Raw genomic sequence first — 16,490 nt, 5'->3', positions numbered from 1 at the left:
TAAAATCTAGAAAAATCTGACTTAAAATTTGTGTTCTGTAAATCCCAGCACATACTGAGTATATATTATTTGTTTTATATACTCTCTCTATTTTATTAAAAATGGCAAACGTTATATGCAAAACAAACACTGTTTCACACTGTGTTTTAAAATAAATTAGAATCCCTATGATATTTGCAGGATTACAGCATGGTAACAGTATGTTAATGAAACTTAGTTCAATATAAAAAAAGTGACAATCAAAAATAACATAAATTAAATTTTAAATAAGCATACTAAAGAAATTGATTAAAATTTGAGATTCAGAGGAAATAACACTAAATCTTTTTTAATGTTCAAATATGTATACTAGAAAATATTTAATATATTTGCTAGTTAGTTTCTGTGGCAGAGAAAAACAGCAAATCCATAAATATATTTGTTAAGCAAATGTTTGTAGAGGTATAGATGCCAAGTGCAAGATGTGCAAAATGGACAAAGCACAGTGCATGAGACTGCACTCTGAGAGCCCAAGTAGAAGAGATAGTTAAGTAAACACACCTGGTGATCAATGCTGAATTCCAGTGACGAAGAATTACGTAGGAACAGAGAGTAGGAAAAGCCCCTTCATAGTTGGAGGTGTGCGTGGATCAGGGCAAACTTCGAGAAACAGTCCTGATTCTTGAAGCCTAATTAGGAATTAAACAGTTGGGCTGGACAGGAGCAACCTTCACTGTGGAGGGAAAACCATGTTCAAAAGCAGGGAGCCACAGGAAGCACGTATACTCAGAGACCTCACATAGAACCTGAACACTGGACCTATTTCCGTATTTACATAGTAGAAGACCACATAGTATATGGAATCGGATTTCCCCAGGAGCTTTAAAAAATACTGCTGCCTAGAGATTCTGATGAGTAGAGAGTGCCAGGGAGTTCTGGGCTTCAAGTCGTCCAGGTGATTCTGTTGGACAGCCAGCATTGAGAACCACTGGTTTTAGAACCACCTGGAATTAAACACACCGATGTCTAAATCCTAGGTCTTCCATGCACTCATTTGTGACCATGGGCACATAATCTCTGTGAGCCCTTTCCCTTGTCTGCAAAATGAAACTCATAATATCCACCCGACAAGGCTGTAATTTATTCACGCTTTCATTCATTCATTCACTCACTCAAACCCTTATTCAGTGTATATTTATTGAGGACCTACTGTGTGCCAGGCATCATTCTCGGTTCGGGGAATTTAGTAGTGAACTAAACTTGTATCCCCTCCTCCTTGTAACAAAAGCAGTGGAGTTTTTGCTTTTGTTTGCTTCAAGGAGTTTATACTATTATGAGGATTAAATATAATAACATAGGTAAAGCACTTAGCACAATGCCTGGCACACAATAAATAGAATTATTGTAATAATCATGTTGGCACACATTTAACAAGGGTCATAATGTGAAATTGAATAACATTTTCATTCATAATAAAGCCTGATTACCTTAATGGAATCAAATGTCTCATTTAAAACAAACAAGTGATTAGCCCATAAATGCACCAGCATTAGTAAGATTGCAATTTGTTTTTCTCTGCTTAGGATGTTCACTGGCAAAAAGGCAATCAGAAACCAACCTTCCTTACGCCTTCTGGGAACCAGGATATCTGTAAATCATTATTACAAGGATGTAGTCAGTATCAAATACACCAATTACATAGTTATATGTTATCCTGTGGTTACTTTGGAGAAAATAGGATGCTGCTTGATAATACCATTGTATTAATATCCGTCTTTGCGATTCTGCTGAATCCTCTGCAGGATGGCTTTTGGAATAGAGAATTGGCAGTGCCACAGATCAAGTGCTTCACTAATCTGATTAGAGCACTCTGATGGGGCCAGCAATGACCTACCTCCAGCAAGGTGCTCTTTGAAAAAGGGATATAACAGATTTACAGAAATTCAAAAGAAATGAAGGAATGCTGCACTTCAGTGGGTTTTTTTGGCAGCTATTGGAATCCAGTTTCAAAGTATAGAGCTATTATTATCGATTGTCTGCCTGTTTAGCAAATAACTCTTTATCTGGAGAGGGAGCAGTTTGAGATAATGCTTGTTGAATAGTTGATGTTTTAGAATTTTAGAGGCTGCTACATATTTTACTTGGGGACAGTGCCCTAAAGTTCTTCAGATTTGAATTTGTTCTGCTGAATTGTCAGAAAATTAATTCATGTGACGACTCTGTAGAAACAATCCAGTGGAAAAATTGTTTCCAGTTAATAAGATGAGTATTTTTATCTCATAGAAGTATTCTTTTATCTGTAATATGCAACTGCTACACTATATGCATTGCAGATTATAAATTTATTTTATTCAGTGATATTTAACAAAGCTGAATTTTACTGGCCACTGATCTTATTTTCTTAAAATAAGAATGCTTTTCTTCCCTCCATCAGTTTGTCAGTTTGACCTCTGCTTCTAAATAATTATAGTAGATTGTGCAAAGTGACATGAACATCTCAATAACTTTCTGAAGTATACATTTAAAATGCCCTCTCTGGAAATACATATTAATTCATAGCAAGAATTAACATTGACCAGCTCTGTTCTCCATATTCTAAACTAGTCTTTTAGTCTTCTGTGCTAAATTTCTTATAATTCTTAAATATCTAAGAGAAAAATTAGAGTGCTTTTCTGGCTGAAATTTCACATATTGTGTCCGACAGTATGTAACAGTGTAAGTTTAACCTGAATATTTCTGAATAGAGATCCAAGTTCAACATGTATTTACTATACAGGTCAACTCTTGTGTTGCTGCTGCCTTGGCAGCCAGTAGTCAGTGAAGCAGTATCAGATCAGCTGCTGTTTGAATAAGTAACTGTTGATAGATGGAGATTGCTCTGGGCCCCAGTTTCTGACAGGTTATTGATTGTTAATACCTGGAACCCCCAATAGTTTCCTATTGTCCATGGGTAGCTGCCTTGGGCAGGGATGGAACTGGGGACTGGAGGTATTACTTTAGGCGACTTCATCAAGAGCCATCAACCTGGCAGGGCAACTAACCATGGCATTCAAACCAACACATTAGGAACAATAATTATTTTAATTTGAAAATATCGATAGAATCCATGGTATATTGTTTATTGACCCAAGTGAATCAAATTATGTATTAAATACTCTATATTACATGGTCTTCTTAGTAAGACTGGATATGCTAGCTGCAAATATTTTGTCCTAAAACAATTTGTGAAGTCACGAGAAGGCTGCATCCTTTAGGATAGGAATTTTCAACCCCAGCACTATTGACATTTGGGGCTGGATAAGTCTTTGTTACGAGGGACTGTTCTGCGTTGTAGGACACTTAGCAGCCTCTACCCATTAGATGCAGCTGGCACCCCCCAGCTGTGACAACCAAAAATGTCCCCTGATATTACAAAATGTCCCCTGCAAGACAAAATCACCCATAATTGAGAACCACTGCCCTAAGAAAAAAGGAATACTTGAAATCTGTTTTACTCTTCTAAATACAGGATGAGTCAGGGCCAAATTAGATAAAGGATATATTTTATTTTTTTAAAGATATTTCTTCTGAGCTATAAGAATTACTTTTGTAACATATACATCTTGATTGCATAAACCCTTACACCAAAACTCTCTTGAATACTAAATAAACTCTGGGGTCATCTAACTTCTTATTCCTATCAGAGGGAAGAATTATCTACATTCTCATGTCCCTTTCTTTCTAAAAGAAATTTCTATGATTCTATTCCTTACTACAGGGTAAAGATAACAAATTGTTTAAAATTACCTTAAAGAACAGGATCCATTTTGTCCATTTGTTTTTGTGTTTTGGAAACAAACATTATTATTACATACAGCATTAAACATCAAGAATGAAAACTCCATTGAATTAGGAAGTTGAAAATTTACTACCAATAAGGTGAAAAATTGTGCTAGGTTATCTTTTGAAAACTGGAAAAGCACATTGTTAAAATAGATTTCAGGTAAATTATTTAATTTTACTCAAAAACAGATATATTTCCTGATATGCAAATTTTCATATCAACAAATAGAAACCATTTTCATATATTCATGAAAGCATTTCTGGCAAAAAAAAAATCTATCTTGTAGCATTTTATTCAGTGCTACTATATGTATTTCCTTGAACAATCATAATGCATTTCTTTAAAAGTGTTCTTTTTCAGACTTCACATTTCAGAATAGTTTCTCCCTAGTAAGCTGAATTCGTTAAGTATCTCACAAAGGTGTAATAGGCTGGTGGAAGATTTATAATTTCCCCAGGAAAACCTGCAACAAATATATATGCCAAATACTTTATCTTATATGCTCAAAAGAAATGGTGCCATCATCACCCTTCACATATCCCATAAGATTTATTCACAGTTTACATTGACTGTGAAACTCTGCTATCCACTGGGAGCTCTGCTTTATTTATTCTAGATAATAGGGCACTTGCAACCTATTAACAGTTGTAAACAGATCTTTTAAGTACATCTGACATAGCAATTATGAAATGTATTTCTTAGACAAGTTTCCAGGATTAAATCAGGACAAAGGTGGAGATTAGGTAACCACAAGAAGTTTCTGTATTGAATGGTTGAGCTATTTTTCAAAAAGAAATTGCAAGTATTATAGACCCCAAGCTTCAAAATCCCAGTGGAAAATTTAATGGATAATTACCCATTATATTTTAGAAAAACATTGATTTGATGAATGCTTATTTTAAGAAACATTCTTATCCTAAATGAGAGTAAATAAACATACAATTAAATGGAGAGAGGGAGGGAGGGAAAGAGGAAGCAAAGGAAGAATGGATTATGGATGAATGCATGGATACACGGTTGGAGGATAGATATATAATGCAGGATATCAACTTTGAACCAAGACCTGCCGATTAAATTTTGCTTTGTATTTTATTTTTCAGCCAATGTTTTCAGTTGCACCAAGCTTAGCCACCAATGCATCAGCAGCCTTTAATCCCTACCTGGGACCTGTTTCCCCAAGCCTGGTTCCAGCAGAGATCTTGCCGACTGCACCAATGTTGGTTACAGGGAATCCTGGGGTCCCTGTACCTGCAGCTGCTGCAGCTGCTGCACAGAAATTAATGCGGACAGACAGACTTGAGGTAGGCGTGATTCGTTGGTGTCTTTATGTATTCCATTCTAAATTTCAAAGTGTGCTCTTTGTTTATTTCTTCCATGGCCATAAAGGTTAAAAATAATTCAAAGCAGAGATCTTGGTTTAGTGTTTGGAGCATTTTGCTAGAATATAGATATGCTATATTTGATGAATGTAACATTTATAGAAGCCACAACATCCGTATGTAGAATAGTGGGTAAGAACTTGGACTCTGGGATCAGACTGCTTGTTACTTCATTGTGCCTCAGTTTCCTCATCTTCAAAATGGAGAGACTTATGGCACTTACCTCAAAGAGTTAGTCAGTGTCTGGCACACAGCAGAAGCTTCCTAAATGGTTCTTGTTATTGTTGCTATTAACAAATTCTATCAATCCCCTGATACTTGTTCTCATAAAGATGTTATTTAGTTACTATCTACAAACTGTTTTAAAAGTTATCGTTGCAAGTTTCCTCATAAGCCTCATAATATTTTGGTTGGAATAGCAAGGCAGCCTTGTTTGTGAAATGCGATTATAAGTTTTTAAATTGTAAATTGGGTGATGCTCTCAGTTTTAGAGTCAAGGATGATCAGATGTATGTACTTTGCTATTGCTACATGAAAAAGAAATTAAAGATATAAATCTTATGTTGAAGTGGTTGTTGAGAATTTTAGCATGGCTGTAAATTAGTGAACTTGGTAAACTCTAGATGAAGGGGGAAGAATGGCAACATTACTGTACATTGAAGCGCTCACATCTAGCACTGGTGTCCATATAAAGAGCAAATGAGCTCTTCGTCTTTTCCCTGGTTAGCACGAGGCAATACTTAGTGCTGAGAACTTTTACGTGTCTTAATACTGAGAAAGCAGCAAAACAAGGCCATTGTGTGAACATAATTGACTCTAATAATTTATCAGTTTAGCAGGAATTTATTTAATAAGCACCAATTTTTTGTTTATTAAGTTTCATTGCATGCATTACAAAGGATCTCAGATTTCAGAGTAGTTATAACCGCCACCATCTTTTTGACCGTAATAATAATAGTTGATATTTATTGGATATTTACTGTTTACCAACCACAGCATTACCCCTTCATATGCAACAAACATTTAATCCCCAAAACAATCTTATGAGGAAGATACTATCATTAACTCCATTTAACAGGGCGATAAATTTATGGAGAGAGATGTAACATAACTTATTCAAGGTCACGTGGGTAGGATGTTCCTGTGGGGTATGAACTCAGAACTACATTTTTAAACACTAGTATATTACTCTCCCTTCCCATACAGGTGATAGTACAAAGAGGAGGCAGCAAATTTTGGCTTGTATGTTCCCTTTAGAGTTTTCATTTGTTTGTTTATTTTAGGCTTATTTTTTTACCTTTCATTGAATGTTTTGGAAAAAGCTACTAATTACAAGAGTTCCACAAGGAGAACTCAGGAAGGATGTTGAGACTTAATTGCATTCCCTCTATGCACCAAGGACTCTGCTGTGTGCTAGAGATAACACCTTGACTTGTGGGTGGTTTGTCATTGCACAATTGTTCTTGCTCATTGATTACCTAATGCTGTGTGCAGATAAACTGGGAGGAAATTTAAGAAATTTTAAATATTTAAAAATTATTAGATGTTCAACGTATGAATCATCCCTCCCCCTCTCCCCTCCCGACCCCGCCGACCTTTTTGAAGCAAACCCTGGGTTCATAATGTGTAATTGTTGATTGTTTAATGGGAACCAAATAGGCAGTCTGAGATGAACTTGATAGAATTAATTATTAATAGGAGATGATATTCATAAAGCTGAGAACGTCTCTATTTAAACCTCTGTCAAAGAATCTCTTTAAAAGACTGATTGTGTGGTCAGAACTCTTTTAAACTAATCCTCCCACCATTTTAGGTAGTCTGTAATTGGTTATATTTTGTATGGTGTTTAGTTAAAATGAAGACTTCTGTCTTTTTTTTTGTTTTGTTTTTCTTTTGCAAGAAGCTACTTTGAGTATTTTGTCTGTCTTCCTTTCCCATAGTCACAACAAATGGCTACTGTTGCAATGACTGTCATTTCCTTTTAACCGGAATTCCACTTACCTAAATGCCTGATGGTAGGGCAGCTTCCTTATTCTCATTCACAGGATCTGACTCAATGTCACAGTTACAACCTGTTAGGATGTTGCAATGTGAAGCTAAGGGGCACCTTTCTCCTAGCACTTGTGATTTTAGACACTCCTATCTTCAGTGTATTTCCTCTCATGCTAATTGCACTACATCTTGGAGTCTAAAAGACATGGCAGTAAGTACACACACTTAATTTACACATTTAGTTATTTGGGGTTTAAATCTATACTCTATTTTTAACTCATGGAACTCCCAAGTACATTTTAGAATTTTGAGTTCCTTTTGAGGTGAACAGATTTTGAAACAGTTAAAATATTGGCCAATTCTTCTTGCCACTTCTTTCTCTCTTTGGCTACAAAATAGACAATGAAGAAGTTAAAAACAGGGTAGATTATCAGCCTTCTGGTTCTGTTTAGAAGAACTAACACATATTTATAGCACCCAGTGTGATACTACAAAAAATGTTAAATTGAAAAACAGGAATCGAATCCAAGGATTAGTGCTGGTGATTTTGCTAGTTAGGTGAGTAAGCATAGGTCAAGTTTTTTATATTTTCTGAGCTTCATATTCCACACATATTAAATTAGGGGAATATACCAGATAATCTCTAAGATCACCTCCAGTTAGAACATTCTAGGTGAAATTTTAGGTCATTTTCATGTGTTTAATGCCAGCCACAAACTACTGAAAAGGTATTTAATATATAAATAACACACACACCTAAGCTTTCTATCACTATTCATATTATCCATTCTTTGTTGGATATCTTTTAAAAGACCTTGTAGCTGCATACTTTCTATGCTGTAAAATTCAGTCTTCATGGTTTTCTCTAAAGAGAAGCAAATCTCCTGAATATCAGTCACTGAAATGAGGCTTTTAAAATTCCATGTTATAACTTTGGGATGCCTTTGTGTAATTTTCAAGTAGCAGTCATTTTCAATGATTATTTTAAGAAATTGTTAAAATCTGTAGGTACTGGAAAGGACTGAGGTTTTTAGTCTTATCTTTGCTTCATTACAAAGAGTTGGTAATTAAGGAAATCATTGTTTGACCTATTTTCACGACAATAATTTTTTATGGTGCAGAAAGGATCCATGAATGCATTTATTCTCTTGTTTATTCAGCAATATCCAATGAAGAACAATTGAACATCTTTCACGTAAGAACTGTTGTAAGGAATATCTTGAAGCCTTAAAAGGTTATCAGCTGTGTTATCAACAACAAGAAAAGGTCCACCAGAATAGTGCCAAGCTCATAAATGATGCCCAGTAACTTGGTCAGTGAAGGAATAAATGAGTCAGTCAACCAGTTAATCAATTAATTAATCACAGAACGATACATGCCCTTATTCAGAGCTTAAGGTAATGTAACAGAAGAAATAAAATGTGACACATTTTAAACATGTGTTAGCATCCTCCTTGAGAACATGTTTTACATTTTGAACATTCCAGCTACAAAATATGGCATCTTGTTCATGCCCCTAGTCCTAGAGCAATGGTTTTCAACCTTTAATGTGATTAGAATCACTTGGGATGATTGTGAAAAATGCAGGGCCTGGGAATTCCCTGGCGGTCCAATGGTTAGTACTGGGGCTTTCACTGCCCAGGGCCTGGGTTCTATCCCTGGTGAAGGAATCAAGATCCCGCAAGCCACACAGCACAGACAAAAAAAAAAAAAAATTAAAAACTAAAAAAAAATTTTTAATGCAGGGTCTCATCCCCACAGACTGATTCAGTGGGTCTTTAGCGGATCGCTGGAATCCTTTGCACAGATCTGCCAGGTGATTCTAAATGTGAATGGTCTATAAAATACCTATTCCAGGGGATGCCAGCACCTGTTATTTAAGTCTTAACTTTTCATCATTTACCTCATGTACAGTTACTTGTATACAAAAATCTTCCTCCTCCAATGCATTTAGCATCCTACATTTTGTGAAATTGCTGAGAACACAATGTATAGCATTATGAAATATTTTAAGCAATTGGTGATAATTTTTAGGGTAATCTATACTGCATAACAGCATTAACCAAACAAAAGACAGACCAGTGGCCACATATTTCATATGCTGATGGAGACATTAGATTGCCATTTCGTGAACTACATCATTTTTCTATCAATAGTCTATATGACAAAAACATATGACATATTCGAGGAAAGGTGAGCAAACCACTCGGCTTCTGATACTTTTCAGTTGAAGTTTGTTTTAAAATTCATGTGCCGAAAGTTTTATTCTACTGAGGTAATCATGACATGAATTTCTAATTCAGGCCACTGGATACTGAATGCTTCCACTACTTACTGACACAGAAGAGTCTAGTGACTTTTTTCGTATAGGCATAAAAACATATGATACCTACTGCCTACACAAAAAAGAGCATTTAAAGATAAATGTGGATTCAAGTGATAGTGAAAGGCATTCCTGCAAGACATTATTATAGGCATTTAATGGATTTGTCATGATCTATTGCATATAAAAAATGCAATTCAAAATAAGATTAGAAAAGCAAATGCTTTTAATAATATAAGAAAGGCTTATTGATAGAATTATTTTACTTCCATATTTCTGTAGAGAGTGTTTGGCTACTGCTTGTATGATATTTTAATTTCTTTAGAAAATTACCAAGAAATATTGAGTTTTATGCACACAGGTCTATGTAGTCTACATTTTTTTTTAATTGTAATAAGGCTTTAGAATGACTCTCTAAAATGTGGTCACACCCCCCATTTAAAACATCTAGTCTCTGTCGATTATTACTGTCTGTGATTAGTTTGAGTTTTGTTTTAGAGATGATAGAATTGTAAATTGTTTAAAATAAGGGAATTGCTAATCCTGGCTTAGCCAACTCATATTTGCTGTTTTTCCACCAATTTCTTCATACAAATTAAAGCTAAACTGTCCCTATCTTTGCAGTTATTTAGAAGGAGTAATAAAGGTAACTATAGATTTGAACATTTGGCATATTGATGCGTTTGTTTCAGATGTCCTGTCATGCATAGGAATGAATAAATGAAAACCTGGCAGTGGATTTAATGGGAAGTTTTATTTAGTTGGTCATTCCTATATATTCAGATTTGATTTTTTGAATTACATAAGGTCAAATGACAAATTCTTAGTTGTATCATCTATAGAAATATGCTTGTCTTCACTGGCTTGGTGGTAATGATAGGTTCCACCTTTTAGATTTCAAATAAAACTCCCAGTTGATCTTAACAGAAATTCTCTGAGGTAGCTAAAGTAGATGTCTTTTTCTTCATTTTTTAAAAAATGAGGTTCAGGTAGACCAAATTTGTACAAGTATCAAATAACAGACTGAAACTAGATATCGCATCATCAGATATTTATCTTGGGAATGTAATTTTACAAACAATTAACTAAGATCATTTCCCCTAATCACCAGAATTTTAAGATGTGGATATTTGAATTCTTTTTGAATTGAAAACACAGGTAATTTCTTTGTATTAGATTGTATATTCATGACCTGTAATGCTTTGGGTTCTTTGATAAAATTGTTGATTATCCAGTATTTCTTTTTTAAAGTGTTGTGTTAGCTCAAACTTAATAAAGTCCATGATGCTTACTGTTGAACAACGGGTATGTATGTGTCTTTGAATAAGCTCCTTAATATTGGTCATTAGCTTTAAATTGACTTCCCAAAGTATTAAAGTACCCTGAGAGTCCCTCTTCCCTGTTACAATTAGCCCTCTCTTCCTGCTTTGAATGTTAGTCTCTAAAGATGACTGAGTTAACTATGTTAAGCACAAAACATAGAATGTCTCTTAAAGAACATGCAAATGGCTGCTTAGTTTTGAATAAGTTCATACATTGACTTTAATTTCCTTAGACTCTCAAGCCTTAACTTGCAGAGTAATGATGAATTTAATACTACTTATACAACCTATTATTATTTTGACCATTTTGAAATATGTTTGTCATGTTTATAGAAATTGAGATCAAATAACAGAACTGTTTATTTTAACCAGATTTGTATAGTGTGTTTTAAGCTATCTGTACATTATCTTATTCAGTATTCATGATTCCAGAGCTAGTAAATATAAACACTAGATAGAACCGAAAATTTCTGATTTCAAACTCTATTCTCTTTCCACTCTACTACTGCTATTTAATTAACAAAAGAAGGTTTATGTAGAATTAATTTAGATTTCCTTGGGAAGTTTTTCTGATTGCTTTTTCTTTTGATTATTTAAAGTTTATATGCCAAAGGTGTTTTTCTGGAAATGGAATTTAGTACTTTAATGTTTTCAGTGAATATTTTTATTGAAATGATGGTTTTTACTGTAAAAGCAACCTCTTATCCATTTTGTATGAAAGTTTACAAAACTTACCTGATTTCCAAAGCAAATCCTGCCTTAATACTTTTTTTTTTTTTAATTGGAGTAGAGTTGATTTACAATGTTGTGTTAGTTTCAGGTGTACAGCAAAGTGAACCAGTTATATGTATACATATATCCACTCATTTTTAGATTCTTTTCCCATATAGGCCATTACAGAGTATTGAGTAGAGTTCCCTGTGCTATACAGTAGGTCCTTGTTAATTATCTATTTTATATATAGTAGTGTGTATAGGTCAACTGCCTTTAATACTTATAGTACATATAAGTACTTATACTTAGAAACATTCTTTTTGATTGAAGCACATTATGTGTTTAGCTAATATCAATAGATGGACTTATTTTCATCTAGGTTTGAAAACCACTTACCAAACTGTAAAAAGTACTTATATATGTTGACCCACTAATGCCATTTCTGCACATTTATCCTTAGAGAATGATTTTTTAAAGAGTGTGGTCATGAATATACTCTTTGCAACATTATTTGTAATATGGGAATATTGGAAATAATCTAGATGTTCTCTGAAAGAGTTACTTATATTATACACATCTATTTTAACAGATTTTTTTTAACACTATTTTTATTGATTTATTTTATTCATTTATAGCTGTGTTGGGTCTTCGTTTCTGTGTGAGGGCTTTCTCTAGTTGCGGCAAGTGGGGGCCACTCTTCATCGCGGTGCGCGGGCCTCTCACTATCGCGGCCTCTCTTGTTGCGGAGCACAAGCTCCAGACGCGCAGGCTCAGTAGTTGTGGCTCACGGGCCTAGTTGCTCCGTGGCATGTGGGATCTTCCCAGACCAGGGCTCGAACCCGTGTCCCCTGCATTGGCAGGCAGATTCTCAACCACTGCGCCACCAGGGAAGCCCCCTATACACATCTATTTTATGGAATTTGATGCACCCAGCAAAAATGATGACTCTGGACACTATTAAGTAAAACAAACAAACAAAAAGCTTATGCTACATTGTTGAGCAAAAACAGATCACCAAGTAATAGCCATACTATAGTTACAACTATTTGAAAAATATGTTCGTGCAGAAGATTGGATGAGAATAGAAAAAAGAGCCATAATGTTGTTAGGATTTTCAAATTTAATTTTATCTTCTTTTTTCCAAATTCTCTTTATGGTAAATTGTGCAATTTCTTATCCTGATTTGAATTATAAGGTTAGATTTGTTGAAATTTTGTCTGTCAACTATAATTTGCTAACACAGTACTACAACTAAGAGATTTCTTTTGGGGAAGCAACACAGTCTAAAGTTTTCTTGAGTTTATCAGGCCAAACCCATATTCAGCAGTCAAGGGATAGATCCCATTTTATTGATGGCCATTATTAGAGAAAAATCTGTTTGAAAAGTTTTGGGAAGTTTGTTCTATTCAGATAGGTACCCAGCAATCCATATATACATCCAAAGCTTGGCAAACTTCTCTAGCCCCTCTAGCCTTGTAGCTCTCACCAGTACAAGTTTTCACAAGAGATTTTCAATTTCTTCTCTATTTTTTTCAAAGGCAAGAATAATAGGAGAACAGCTATTTCAGTATATTTCTTCTGTCCCATTTCTCTTGTCAGGAGGAACCTTAAGTTGGAAAAAAAAATGAAACAGTCAAAAATGTATATCATGCAAAAACAGTTAACTAAGTTCTTGCAACATCAGAAAAGGCTGGATTTAGGAACAAAATTCTGAGCTAACTGCTAGTTATCAACTCTGCTTAAATGTTTTTTAGAATTCTCCCTCAATGCATCCTGCAAGACAGTAAAGAGTACAAAACTGTAATAAACCAATTATTAACCTATACAAACCACACTGACACATGCATAAAGCAAATGGAGAGGGACGAGAAGGGGTCTTAGAATGATCATCTTTATGCAACCTGATTTTAAGTTCACATCCCTGAAAATAAAAAGAACGTTGAGATGGACAGAGAAATAAAAAGTCAGAATCAGCCTGGCACTCAGGCTATATTTTGGGAGAATGATGCTCACATTTCTGGCACCAGCACTGGCATAATTGTTTTTGAAAAATTGCAGATCTTTGATTCTAATAGTTATTCAAGATTCTACAGATAAGACTACCTTCAGATCTTCTTTCTTGTCAGTGTGGCAAAGAGTGAGAGAAATTGGAAAACAGAGTGTTGGTTCAGCTGCTGCCAGTTTCTTTGCGAGCATATTCGAGAAAGCAGGAATTACTGAAGAGCTAACAGCAGTAGTGTCCGAACACAGATGGTTTCCTATTGGATGAGGCTGCATTGACACAGATTTGTTTAAACAGAAAAGTAACTTTTTTGTTTATGCTGTGGTATAAATTTAGCATAATTTTACATATATACCTGAAGAGTTTTTATCCTCATTTAAGTGTTCCTCTCTTCCTATTTTGATGAGTCTAATTTAGTAAGTGGGGATTTGTGGTGTAGAAAGCTGCACAGCTGATTCCCGTCCTTAGTGAGAGTGGAGGACAATAGTTCTGGATAACAGCTTTACCACTTTTGCTTTTCAAATTATAAACTCCTGGCTATCCTTGTTTTCTTTTGTTCAAGAAGATAAATGCAACGATAAAAAAAAAAAAAAAAGGATCTTCTGTAACTTCCTAAGTCATCTTTGTATTCCTAATATCTCTCAGAGTGTCTGGCACAGAGTAGTTACTTAATAATTTTTAAAAATTACATAAATTGAGGTGATGAATAGAGTTGGCTCATTGCTATGTGTAATGCAATGCTTTAGCTAGCTTGAGGTTTCCAAATGGTGCAAGATGTTGTTTATAATGCTCTTTTTAAGATATACCACGATACAAATTATAGAGACCTTTTTAAAAGGAAACACTTTTCCTCAATAATGGGATATGGATGTAAAACGGGGAAATGCCTAGAATCAAATGTGATCATTTCATGTACTTAAATCCAAGAAAATCTTTGTTTTTTTAAATCACAACGGGGTTTCCCCCCCTTTTTTCCTCTTGATGAATTCCAAAATTGAGTGTTCAGGGTCTGTATTCGCTCAGTTTGTAAAAAGATTTGTGAAAAACAAAACGGAAACATCCTTGAAGCATGAAGTAAGAGCATAAAAATATAAGGGCATTCTGTGTTGAGATGGCCCTCTTGTGGTAAAAAGGTCAAACTATTCTGACTGAAGACAGCGCCGGCAACCTCTTGATTAGAGCAAGCACCATGACAAACTTTAATAGTTAGAGTCAAAATCGAGCAACTGAATGAAAAATAACCCATTTTCACCTTTCCCCAGGGACCCCATCCAAAATTAATAGATATGAAACAAACAGTAACAAAAACTAATCTTTTTCCATCTGCTTTTTATAGCTACCAGGTAAATCTCTAATGATCAAAAACTTAGCTCTTGGAAACATTTTATGAAAAAGCTATCATTTGACTTTTTACACTTTCACTCTTAAATAATTTCTGATTAGCATAAAAGTTGCAAAAATAGAACCAAGAGTTCCTGCCTATCCTTCACCCAGCTTACCTAAATATTGACAGCTTACATAGCCATGTTACCACTCACAAAACCAGAAAATTAGCATTGATATGCTGCTATTAGCCTATCTACAGACCTTAATCAGATTTCACCAGTTGTCCTACCAACATCCTTTCTCTGACTCCAGGATCATTCAGTCAGTGACAGTGTCTCCGTCTTTCTTTGTCTTTCATGACCTTGACACTTTGGAAGAGTACTGATCAGTCATTTTGTAAAACATCCTACCATTTTAGTTTGTCTGATGTTTCCTCATGATTAAATAAATTCAGGTTATGCGTTCTCAGCAGTAATACAACAAATGTAATGTTGTATCCTTTTTTCAGTGCATCATATCAGTAGGTACATGATGTCATTATGTCTTTATCACTGGTGATATTAACTTTGTTTGATTAAAGCAGTGTCTCCAGGGTTCTTCACTATATAAAGTTACTGTTTTCCCCCTTGGTAATGAATAAGTGTGTCAACATAATTTAAATTAGATATTTTACCATAATTAGTACCATAAATGTGTTTTCTTTCTCATGGACATTTTACTGAAATGGGATTATAATTTGTATACCGAACTAAGAATGTTTTCAAGTTATTTTGTGGTTCCTTTGCAAATTATCTTTTCCCCTTTCATTTGTTGGCTTCTATCATCAGTCTTGCACTTTAAGTTAAAATCTTCGGAAAGTTTCTACCTGTCCGTGTTGACTGACCCCTGTGCACCTAATGACCCCGTAGGTATGTCGAGAGTACCAGCGTGGCAATTGCAACAGAGGAGAAAACGATTGTCGGTTTGCCCATCCTGCTGACAGCACAATGATTGACACCAATGACAACACAGTCACCGTGTGTATGGATTACATCAAAGGGAGATGCTCTAGGGAAAAGTGCAAATACTTTCATCCTCCCGCACATCTGCAAGCCAAGATCAAGGCTGCCCAATACCAGGTCAACCAGGCTGCTGCAGCACAGGCTGCGGCCACCGCGGCTGCCATGGTGAGTAGAGACCTCAGCTCAGTCCTCGTTAACAGTCAAAAGAGCAAAGTGAACAACTATGTCTGACGACAAGCTATTCGTTTATTAACCTTTTTTTAAAAAATTTTTGCTGAAGATATGTTTGTTCAGGTATCCCAGACAATACATAATGAAGTTACCATTCAGAGAAGTGAGGGTAACTCCTCAGATGGTTCAGATTGCTCCTACCTACTCTCGGCCTAGCTCTTAATACTGTGTCTTATTCTGGATATAGGGTTTCTGAAATTTCTGCTTTGTACAGAACACCTGTCTCCTTTTCGGTTTAACGATACTGCCATTTTCGGTCCTCTTATTTCTGTGTGCCATCTAATCAGCCATTGTTTTCCTTCGGTGTGTTCTTTTGCACATCAAGGCTCTTCTCTACATGTATCTTGCTTTTAACCATAACAAAATCTGGAACTATTTAGGAGAATTGCTTCAACAAA

General features: G+C 35.2%; 1 protein-coding gene across 15 annotated transcripts in view; it reads left to right on the top strand.

Annotated features, from left to right (window-relative positions):
• The window catches only part of MBNL1 (muscleblind like splicing regulator 1), a 176,251-nt gene that overhangs the window by 140,706 nt on the left and 19,055 nt on the right, over positions 1-16,490 (top strand). For all 15 annotated transcript variants that reach the window (XM_059920093.1, XM_059920095.1, XM_059920101.1 and 12 more), the window contains 2 exons: positions 4,903-5,103; positions 15,769-16,026. In XM_059920093.1, the coding sequence (XP_059776076.1) occupies positions 4,903-5,103; positions 15,769-16,026 (459 nt within the window). The remainder of the gene's footprint in view (positions 1-4,902; positions 5,104-15,768; positions 16,027-16,490) is intronic.

The sequence above is a fragment of the Balaenoptera ricei genome, chromosome 4 (genome assembly GCF_028023285.1).
Source record: "Balaenoptera ricei isolate mBalRic1 chromosome 4, mBalRic1.hap2, whole genome shotgun sequence".
NCBI classification, from domain to species: domain Eukaryota; kingdom Metazoa; phylum Chordata; class Mammalia; order Artiodactyla; family Balaenopteridae; genus Balaenoptera; species Balaenoptera ricei.
This window is presented reverse-complemented; position numbering and strand designations above follow the sequence as displayed.